Here is an 11,641-nt window from a genome sequence, read left to right as displayed (position 1 = left end):
GTAAGGCAGCTGTTGCGCTGCATTATGGGATTTGTAGTTTGTGTGGTATCGGCACTTCATATCGCCGGGCCATTAAAAAAAAAGATATATAAAATGATCTTGTAGGCCGGATGTAATTGTATGCCGGGCCGGATGTGGCCTGTGGGCCTTGAGTTTGACACATGTGACATAGAATGATAGAAATCGACCACCTACCAATTACATACAAAAACCCACTCCTCATTTCTCTAGCTATTGCCAAGAAAACAACCTTTCAAAACTGGAAATAAAAAAAAAAACCACTGGACCAACCTTCTAATTGAATACATCACATTAGAGAAAATGACATCCACTCACAAGAATAGTTTATCAGCTTTTTATGACACATGGAACCCATTTCTAATACATTTCAACTTGAACCAAACACCTGGGGCTGAGGCCACGCACATTCCCACCAACCTCTAAATTGTAACAAGCTGATTTTATTAGTAGAGTTGGACCCAGTTCTTTAATTAAAAGCCCAAGAGGTGAAGACAGAAGAGGACTGTATAAAATCAACAGAATATTTAATCAAAGTCTGGTCACATGTCAAGTCATACAGCACTGGGCTCAGAGAAATGGAGCTTCTGCGGGAACCCTGCCATCAAAGAGCGTCAGACTATTGTCTGTAGTTCCACTCATCTTCGTGGGCGGGAACCGCCCCGGAAAGAGGTTGGACTTACACATTTCCTAATGCTATTGGCCATTGGTGTGAGCAGGCCAACCTCTGCTCATGTCAGCTTACTGAATATGCTAATCAAATGGTGTGGGAGTGTTGTGACTCAGGCGGTATCTAACAAAAACACGGACATATGGCCATCTTCAAAGGGCAGATATCCTGTCTATAAAAACCCTAACAAATGAACAGTAAATACTGGACATTTGGTCAACTTCAAAGTGCAGACTTCCTGCCTACACATTCTTTAACAGACAAGCAGGAAATACTAAGCAGTTTTAACAGTCATCAATGCAATAGTGATACATATAAGTAAGGAATAAAAAATTGGAAAAGAAACTTAAGTTCATATGGCTCAAATATTACAGTAGTACTGTTATCATCATCATTATTGGTAATTTATTTATTTATTTCCCCTCCTTTTCCCTTTCTTGCATTTCATAAACTGCATAAGTTGGAAATACCCACACTTCACACACTACAATCTTGTTAAACACTCTATATCTTTTTGTAATGTCATGTATCTGTTGTCTTGTCTTCCATGTTCAGTACTGTTTTGTTAATGTGTTACTTTGTTAAAAAAAAAAAAGTGTCAGACTTCATCAGCAGAAAGTCTAAAAAACAACACTAACAAAAAACTTGCAGTACTAGACACACTGGTTGATTGCCAAAGTATTTCTGGGAATGTGAGTGCACAAAAAAAGGGTTTGCACGCTGAAATCAATGACATTTTTAGTTAGTTCATATTGTCACACATCAGCATGGGGGGTGTCATGCACTTACGTTTCACCAGCTATGTGAATTGTCCTCAAATTTGCCTCTCTGAAAGGCTCACGTGCCCTTCAATATTTAATCCCATGAGTTTAACTACCAAAAAACTAAATTTGAACTATACATATATAAATTATTGCAAACAAAAAAATTACAGATTTTACAAGTAAGCAATTATTAATGTGGTTCAATTCCTAAAACATAATCCAAATTCCAATTCCAAACAAATATCTCCAACCAACTGTATACCAAAAAACTACATAATGAATTTATATACAACAATGAAAAGGTTTCATATTTTAATAGTACTCTGTCTAGATTATCAACTCTGTACCAGCATGCTTAAGTTGAGAGACAGAATGGTTGCTTTCTTTTACAACAGCGAGCAACAGGAGAGGTAATATCAAATCTAACGGCTGATTCATGCTCTCAAATTCTAATTCTTAAATCACGAGATGTGTTTCCTACACACATTTTACTGCTCGGCCACTGTAATACATATTGTATTATATTATTGCTACATTCTTTATGTGGCAGGTTCTGCATGATTTGATATGGAAATCTTTACTTGAAATTTAAAACTCTGTTTTTATGATAGTGCCATATGTTGTACAGTTTGTACAAGGAAAACAGTTAAAGAAGAAAAAAAAAAACAGAGGTAGATTTGTAAAATCTTGATTGTAATGAGGCAATGGGCTACAAAATGAACCAATATTTCACTCACTTACCTTATGTAATGCTCCTAGCAGTCACCTGTTCCCATAACCCCAAGAATGGACTATTTTTAGAAGAGAGATGGGTTGGAATTTGAATGTACAAACACCACAGGACTGGTTGTCAAGCTGCAATGATGTGACTAAAATCAACACAACAATTGCATATAGTGTTATAACTGTTGGATATGACTAAAACAAGTAAACAGCTAACATTATGAATGGTAAATGTGACTCAGACAACAGCCACATCATATCCAGAGTAGAGCAAAGGTTCTCTGTCAATGGGCAAGGGTAGCGGAACTGATATTAATTTCTGTCCACTTCCTGGCACACTCTCATTCTATTTTATATTTTTTCCTGATTTAAAAAAAAGACAAAACAAAAACAACAATAATGTGCTGATGTATCAAGACTACTTCCTCATTCCTCCTACACACTCAGATCCATATTTACACCACTGTGACCAGACGATACAATGGAATGAGCTCAACGCCTACACTCCTGTGTAGGCTCCAGCTCCTGGAGACACACATAAAGGAGGAACAGAGAAGCAAATGGTGCTGCCATGCATCTCTACTAGGAGTGTAAAGCTACATGTATTTGTACTGGTCAGTTTCAGTACAGGACCTATGCAATCAGTTAACAGTAGTCTTGTTTTTTCAAATCCATGTTCCAACACGAACATATTAGGTGGCGGACTGGAGCGCAAACACGGCATGCTCAGCTTAGCCAAGCCTCTGGCTTGTGAGCCAGAGCTAAAAGAGCCTCCCTTCTCACTAAGGTCTTCTGTTAGGGAACACTGACTAGAAATACAAATCATTTGAACAGCCTTTCCCTGGTTATTGGAGCACTTATTACTAGTTTTCAGCAGTATTCTATTTTATCCTGTTATTTGTACATATTTGATTTGTTTCATTCTAAATTAAATAAAAAAAACTTCATATTTACAAAAGTTAATAATGAATCACAAGCAATTTTATGACTTGTATTAAATGCTTAATTTGTAAACTATGACGTCTCGGAATATCACTTTGTGATGGACCTGGAGTGTCAATATTGGGAGAGGTGCTTCTGGAATGAAAAAAATCCTCAATGACCGGTGCATTTGTGTAGTTTTCACATTAAGGGAGCAGCGTAAAGGCAAGACATCACACAAGGATAAGGATAATCACATTTACTGGCCAAGTATGTTACACTCAAGGAATTTGTTTCCGGTACAGAACCGAGGCAGCCAGCTGCGGCGCCAACTCAACCGATGGCTCTAACAATCGAGGGCAAGTGGGGGGGGGTTTGGTGTCCTGCCCGAGAACACTTCGACATGTGGACTGCAGGCACCGAGATTCGAACCTTCAGGTTGAGAAACAGCTGCTCTACCCACCGCCTCCCCCAAAGAAGACACATTTTCAAGTGTGAGGTATAGATGTCAAACATGAGTGATGCTAAATACATTAGGATTGTGAGACTATGGCCACTAATCCATTTAATCAGTAGCAAGTGTGAGATTATATTTGGGGCCTTATTGTTCTACTACACATTAACATGATACTCAGAGTATTATAGCAGCAAATTCAAAACAGACTTGGAGACTATGTAATGCAGTAATGTTAAATAAACCGGTTCTTATCTCCAGTTAGTTAGTCTCCCTGCTGCAACTTGAAATACTTCAGCAAATTCACATCTTTTTCTTATTTTCGCTCCGTGGCTAACATAGCATTACACTGAATGTGCACCCGACCCCATGTGTCCTGCGCAGGCTGGTTGCGTTGTGATATAACTAGCCTAACTGCCTGTTTTTATTGTGTGGATGCTGAAAAGCATCCCGACTATGTTTTCCTGTTCTTTATTTATTGTGTGGATGCTGAAAAGCAAAAACCAATGTTTTTGGCGCCTAATTTCTTCAGCATACTTTCAGCTAGAAACGACATTCAGGTATCAACATGTTCAGCTCTTCAAGGACATTCCTGTTTGTATTTTTCTTTTTTGTAACATTTATACTTTTTAAAATATTCAGCTTTTTTCAGCAAATTTTGCCCCATTCAAATAAATAGGAAACATGTTCACGTCTTAATAACTTCAGCATACTTTCAGCTAGAACCGTCGTTCAGGTATCAAAATGTTCAGCTTCTTAAGGACATTCTTGCTTGAAATTTTTTGAATAACCTTTATATTTGATAAGAAATGTAGCTTTTTTTAAAAAACTTTTTGGCACTTAATAACTCCTGCATACTTGCAGCTACAAATACCATTCTGGTATCTAAATGTTCAGCTTTTTAAGGACATCCCTGAATGTATTTTTCTTTTTTATAATTTTTGTACTTTTTAAGAAATTCAGCTTTTTTCAACATTTGTTTACCATTTAATAACTCCAGCATACTTGCAGCTAGAAATGCCATTCAAATAACAACATTTTCAGCTGTTTAAAGACATTCCTGGTTGTATTTATCTTCTTTGTAACCTATATACTTTTTATAATATTTTGCTTTTTTCAATACACACACACACACACACACACACACACACACACACTTCTACTTGTTTTACCTACTATGTGGGAACTACTCACACACACATTCACACCTACTTGTTTTTCCTACTATGTGGGGACTGCTCACACACACATTCACACCTACTTGTTCCTCCTACTGTGTGGAGATTGCTCACACACATACACCCCTACTTGTTTTTCTTACTGTGTTGGGACTGTGCACACACACACACATACACACACATGTTTGGTTTCCCTACTTGGTGAGGCTTGCTGACACACAACTTCAGCTTTTGATTTCATCTTACATACAGTAATTATTGAACTTTTCCTTTTTAATAAATATTCAACATTTTTTCAACTTCCACAATTGTTCAACATTGCATCTCATCCTTCAGCTATTTCAACAAAAAACTTCAGCCATTTCTTCTCATCCTTCAGCTGTTTCAGCAGTTGATTTTAGGCATTTTCAGGGCATTTTCAGCATATCAGCATCCACATGCATTTTCAACAGGAAATGCATTCCTCTAGTTGTATTTAATTTTTCTAATTTTAGTTGAATATGCTGCTGTAAATGGCTAGTTATACAAAAAGTATTAGACCTTGGACTTTTTAAATATGCTATTCATATATTTTTTTCATATGTACAGGTACTGTTCTGGAAAAAAACAGAGGCTAGTCACAATTTGAGAGGTGCTGGATCCTGATCCAGCTTCTTGCAGCACTAATTAACCCCTGCTTGTATTGTTTTTCCTTACTGTGCCAAAAATGAACCAAACTGTGGCTTTAAAACTAAGGCATGAACCAAATCATGATATTTGGATACAGTCACAAACCTAGTCTTTACACATGCAGGTGCTGTTGGATGAAAGGCCTCAATTGGCCAGCAGGTTCACCCACATCAAGAGGTGACAGTGCAAAGGTCAGCCATTGTGCCTCTGTGCTGCCCTTAATAATTATATATTTCACCCCCTATTTCAAGGTTTAGTAGGAACATTACACTACAGCCATATTATAACCATAACTGAAGTTTTTCTAAAACATTTCCTTTTTTTATATTTTTCTATGAAGTGCAATAATCACAGTGAAACTCTATGTCAAAATCCCTTTAAAGAACTGTGCTGTTCATTTGTAACAGAGGAATGTTAGAATCGTCTTTCAGAAGTTGCTCTGTCTCTCTCCTCAGGTGACTGTGCTGTCTGCTGTGTGAAGCTGCTGATAGTTCTCTACACAGATGTGGCTCCTATGAATGTAACAGCCCATAACCACAGAGCAGGAGCTGCCCAGAGACCTCAAGTGACTCTGGCTACTTTGACTGACTAATGACTATGCTTTGGTCAAGCTGGCCTGTGTTATAACAACTTCCTTCCTTGTCTAGATTCATTGTGTTCACTCTGCAATCCTGGGTTGTAGCTATTTTCACCAAAGCTGCCTTTCTACTCTCCTATTTGCTCTGTGAACACAGTGAGCACAGCCTTCTCTATGTGTTTGTTTGTAAGTCAGAATTACAGAGAAGGGTGGTAGGGAAAAATAGTGGCCCAGGAAGCATGAGGTAGCATTTCTATAACATATAAAGGCTAATGGGGAGTAACCTAACATTCAGCTTCATTTTGTAAGTACCTCTCTGACCTCTAATGTACGTATAATGAACTGCAGAGCAGGGAAAATCAGGGAAACATTCATTCATGAAGAGCCTTATCAACAGTCTGTGATAGTGAGTGGCAAGCTGGCAGATAACTCTGTGTGAGCCAACAGAGATTTGACAGGATATTGGGTGGAGTAATGGAGCACCTACAATGGCTGACACATACAAACACAGTCATACCCACACAAAGAAATGACAAAAGGAACTGAAACGTCTTATAATCATTTTTGTGCTGGGTTGATAGTCTTCACAGTACATCAGTCCTGCATACAGCAGTTTACAGCAGCACATTCAGCAGGCCCGTCAAAGGTCCATAAATCTGATGGCTATGGGTAATGCTCTGAAGATAATAATTGCACTTTACTACTGAGTCTCTTTGTTGTACAACTCTGTGTAGCAGAACTGAATTCTTTCCATGGAAACGAACAATCCTGTCATGTAGCTCTGAACCTTGCAGCACACTGACTTGCACGATGAATCTGATTACCATGGCAACACACCACTCTCTCTCTCTTTTCTCCTCTGTTCACTCAGAGCAGCCGCATTCACTAAGCTCATCAGCAATAAGCAAATATCACTGAATACAATATTAGATAAGTCAAGACGCTCTGGTGGTAACACGGAGCCTTCTGGGGCCAAAAGGTTGTAAGTTCAAGCTCTGCATGAGCCAAATGTCATGGTCTAGAGAAAGGCATATGACAACCCAAGTGTTATGTGAAAATCTTATAATAGATTTCTAATCCTGACAATGTTAGTAAAAAAAAGATCTCAGTATGTGCAACAGCATGTGTCAGTAAAATACAGTTGGAAATTTTAATCACTAAACTAAGTACAGTGCAGTGCTATGAGGAAGCAAAGCTATTCTTTTGAATTGATTTGATTGTTTTTCACTTTCCCTTTAGGTGGAAAATCATTTTGATGTTATTACACCTGCACTGTGCTCCACCTGGGAATTAGATGGTCCCTCACTGATCTTTATCTGGTAACAACACTCTAGTCTGCAGCTTGGAGGACGTCTGCCCAGATGGATTAGGGGAGGATAATTAGAGGATTGGCTATTCATCCTTGTCAGCACTGTCAGACTGGACTACAGTACCATCATGAGACTGACCTGAACCACTCACATTCAACTCACTGCAATGCTTATTAAGCTTTCTGTCCATAGCACATCCTAGCTGTAATGTATTGGCTGTAATCCCTTTGCAACCCACTGCACACCTTCACCACGCCTGGGTATTACAGCTAATTGTTGATACATCAGAAATGTCAGAAGCTGGCTAGTTAGAGAATTAGCATATATACATATAGTGGGAATAAAATGAAACAGGCTAGTTGGCACTGGCAGGGAGTTTAACAAAGACAGAGCGATTCACTTCAGAGGGCAGTTCTACCCTGTGAGAGAGGCCCTCCTGTGCCTTTGATCGCCTTCAGTGTTTTTACCATGCATGCATACAAATGCTCAGCCTTCATTTCAATCACTTTCTTAAAAACAGCATCACCTGCATTTAGACTGCCCTGGTACATTTGGACCCACATATTGACTCATTACACAGACCTCCAGGAGTGCATAAAGCACATTAATAATATCAAAGCACATCATGTGCCCTTTGGTGGTGCTGTAAATCTTGTACCAAACACTCCTCCTTCAATTACATGATGATTTAATGACTGCTAATGCAGACCTGGAGAGCAGGCCACTGCAATATAATTAGCCATGGTGGAATTGAATGTGATAGCTACATTGTGTGTTAAATGTGAAAGGCAATGTTTTACACTTACCTCTGGGCCTCGCTCCTGTACATGGCAGGACTCGCTGTCTCCCTCTGAGAAGGAGCCTGACTCATCACTAGAGTTGGTGCCATAGGGCTGCTCACATTTGATCTTGGGCCGAACCTGGTTAAAAAGAGCATCCCCTCCCACATTTTGCTCCTGCTGGTCCACACTGTGGCAGCGTGCCACATTGGAGCATGGAGAAGAGGAGAATTCAAACTGGGGCAGGCTACAGGGAGAGCCTCCGCTGCCGTCCTCCGCATAGGAGTATGAGGAGCAGGAGCTAGAAGTCCTGGTGCGTGTCTCACAAGGCGGCGAGCGTGGGCACACTTTGATTGGCACTGGGCAGCTGGTGTTTGGCCGGGGTCGGCACAGGAGAGGAGGCTCAGTGGAGGTGGTGCTGGGTGAATAGGTCTGGGAGGTAGGGAGGGACTGGCTGGCTCCAGCCCACAGGCCCTTTGACATGTGCTCAGAGAGCTCCATCTCCAAAGAATTCCCACCAGGGTAGGAATGTGCTGGGGTTCCCAGACGGTTGCATGCTCCTGAGGAAAATATAACACTACGGCGGTCTAGCTCAACTTCCTGTTTGCAGACCCCATCACAGGGAGCGGACTTGAGGGACAGCCCTGCAGGGAAACCATCCATGTCCTTTGGGGATGTAACAGACAGACCCAGCTCCCCAGTTAAAGGCCTGAAGTCTTTTTTATCATCTCCCTGAGAGTTTCCTTTGTCATGGGGGCAAGCAAGTCTGTTGGCAAATAGCTGCTGTGACGTGTTGGGCAGACTGGGGAGGTCCACTCCTTTCTTGAAGAAGGCTCGGAGGCAAGAAGGAGACTTGGTTCTCTTGATTCTTTCCATAGATATTGGCGTATCCATCTCCATGGCTGTCACACTGTCCTGCTCGTCCCCTGACAGGCACAGTGAGATGGCCTCTTCCTCTGCCTGTGGTTCAACTTTGATCTGTGCCAAAGGCAGCGTGCCTTGACCTGGCATTGCCCCACTAACGCTGCTCTCCTTTAATGTGCTTGGTAAACCTGAGGTACTGGTGTGCGAGGAGGTGTCATTATTGTGCTTGTTACAAGCCCACTGGTATTTTCTGTACTTGGGGCATCGTGGTAGGTCTGACGCTCCATGCCGATCAAAGTCCAGCTGGCCATCTGTGAAGTTACTGGGCATAGCCATTGCTAGCCGATCCTCATCAGGGTGTCCAAAGGAGGTGAGGGCATCAGCACACCGCCGGACCCCGGGAGAGATGGGTCTTTCTGCCTCTGACTGCATGCTCTCATCTTCTGAGTTGTTCATGTGTGCTGCCACCTTATGGCAAGGCAGCAAGCCATCCTCCTCGCTGCGCAGCTGAGCTTCCAGGAAGCGAAAGCATGAGTCCTCAAGGTTGTGCATGCGCAAGAATTCAGCACAGCGGATGACCTCCTGGATGTTTTCTCTGCTGAGTAACAGCTTAGCAGTATAGGCAAACTGCAACAATGGGGCGAATCCCCTGGCAGTGACCTGCAAAAAACAAGGAAATTGCCAGCATTATCATCAGCGCTGCCATTGTTAAAGACTCTTGGAGTGTGGTGAGCCAATTTGACAGCTCTAGTGACCATAAACAAACACTGTAAAGTACCAGTTAATCTTTTTATTAACTTAGCACTGAACATTCTATGCAGCAGTATATAAGAACTGGTACTCTGGGAATGTTGTGTGTCCACCCCCATGTTCATAATAACCTGTGGGGACATTCCAGCAGTTCACCACTATCTGCTCTGAGGCCAATTCATTGGTTTTACCTCCACCCACTCCCATTACTGCTTTAGATTTGGACAACCCTCATGTGCAAAAGATGTCTAAGCAAATGTGTTGCTTTAGATTTATTCAGTCACTATGCATTCAGTCCTGGCTGCAGGAATCTTCATAAAAATGCTGAAGTAAAATACTGGTAATTCTTGAAAAAGAATTGAACTTAGGGACAGGTTGTGAGTTTTAGAATCTGTACTGAGATTTGGTATCAATTCTAAAAGCTTCGATATTGATACCAAACTAACTCTTTGTTGAGGAATGCAGTTTCATTTAATAAGAGAAGAATAAAAGTTCTTATGAATTAAATATTGTTTAAACAAAAGAAGAACAGTGACCACAATGTTGAACTTTGATATTCAACCCCTATGATACCTTGGAGTTCAGCTCAGTTAAAAAACGGCTGTGCTTAGCCTTTGGAGTTTTGCCCTCACCATACTGACATGAACATGTCTAGTAGTGCTTTGTACTGCAAGTGCTCCAGTCAAGGCTTTCCCCACAGCCTCACATTCTGTGTCAGTGCCTGTAAAGCCTAATGGTTTGTAACGCTATGGCTTATCCTGGCTGTGGCCATGTGGCATGGGATGCTAGAGGGAAGCCTTCCATTTAGACTTAATGCCAGATAATTAGGTAAACTCGTGAGCCTGCAGAAGTCCAGGCTACGCTTTGCTGTTGCTGTCTCTGAACACAGACAAGAGAAAGGAGCCAGAGGCGCTGGCTTTAACACGAGGCTTGTCTGCTGTTTCAGGATCAGGGAGAGGTTTACACTGGGTCACACTGCTAGTACGCAAACCTGACCACTTTACCCTGGTTCATTCACTGGTGACAAAGATGTTGCTGTTAAACACTTACGATCAAGCCACACACAGAGAAAGGTGCGCTCACAAACAAATTATAATAGATTCCCTTTGAATCTGGGGTGGTATTGTCTGTTCTTCAAAGCACCTTTACTGGGGCTGAGTAATGTAAAGTCTATCTTAACTTAACAGAGTTTCACAGAAGTAAGTGATGAGCAACAGAATGTGGTTTTAATGAGCCCACTGTTTTGCTGATTGTTTTGCTGCCTTTGTTGTGGCAAACAAGATGATGAATTAACCCAGGAGGAATGGTATCCATGTGGAGAGCTGCGCAGCCCACTCTGGAAGACATGATTTTCACTTCTAAGTAATCAAGCATTAAAAACCACAGAATTTACTTTGTAGATTTTCTGCCTGGAAAACAACTCAACAATATAAATAAATGCAAATATGTCAGTAAAAAACAGCTTGAGATCATCCAATTCATTAATAAGTTCACTATTTTTATTTCTGCATATCCTTTTATCATGTTTCATTTTGGGTGACTGAAATACATTTTTTCTGTAAAGGTTTAAATAACTGAAGAACATGGACTAAATCCATGTTCCAAAATAAACTAACCCTAACGCTAACCCTGCCAGCTCTGGTGGAATGTCTTTCTTTTTTAAATCACTTCTGTGTTTGAAGTATGTTGCTGTAAACCCTGCAATGGCATGGCAGTAGTAGCTTACAGTAAATGGGACTGGCTGGCTGCATCGAGGGCTGCTGATAAACAGCAGAGCTGCTGTAGGAAAAGTGCTGAGCATACCAGGGATCTATTTTCAGCTAGAATCAGCAGCTGCTGCCTGCAGGAGCACATCTTTATGTCTACCCTGCACCATATGTGATTACTCCACTGTTACAACCAGCACAGCAGCCTAATGAAGGGAACTGTAAAGGGTGGTGGAAGGGAGGGAGGAAAATACATGG

At 41.2% G+C, this 11,641-nt stretch overlaps 1 protein-coding gene across 6 annotated transcripts in view; it reads right to left on the bottom strand.

Moving 5' to 3' along the window:
- bach2b (BTB and CNC homology 1, basic leucine zipper transcription factor 2b) overlaps positions 1 to 11,641 on the bottom strand; it is a 108,248-nt gene that overhangs the window by 18,207 nt on the left and 78,400 nt on the right. For all 6 annotated transcript variants that reach the window (XM_020612902.1, XM_020612905.1, XM_020612904.1 and 3 more), the window contains one exon: positions 8,091 to 9,587. In XM_020612902.1, the coding sequence (XP_020468558.1) occupies positions 8,091 to 9,587 (1,497 nt within the window). The remainder of the gene's footprint in view (positions 1 to 8,090; positions 9,588 to 11,641) is intronic.

This window comes from Monopterus albus, unplaced genomic scaffold (genome assembly GCF_001952655.1).
Source record: "Monopterus albus unplaced genomic scaffold, M_albus_1.0 scaffold128.1, whole genome shotgun sequence".
Classification (NCBI taxonomy): Eukaryota; Metazoa; Chordata; class Actinopteri; order Synbranchiformes; family Synbranchidae; genus Monopterus; species Monopterus albus.
This window is presented reverse-complemented; position numbering and strand designations above follow the sequence as displayed.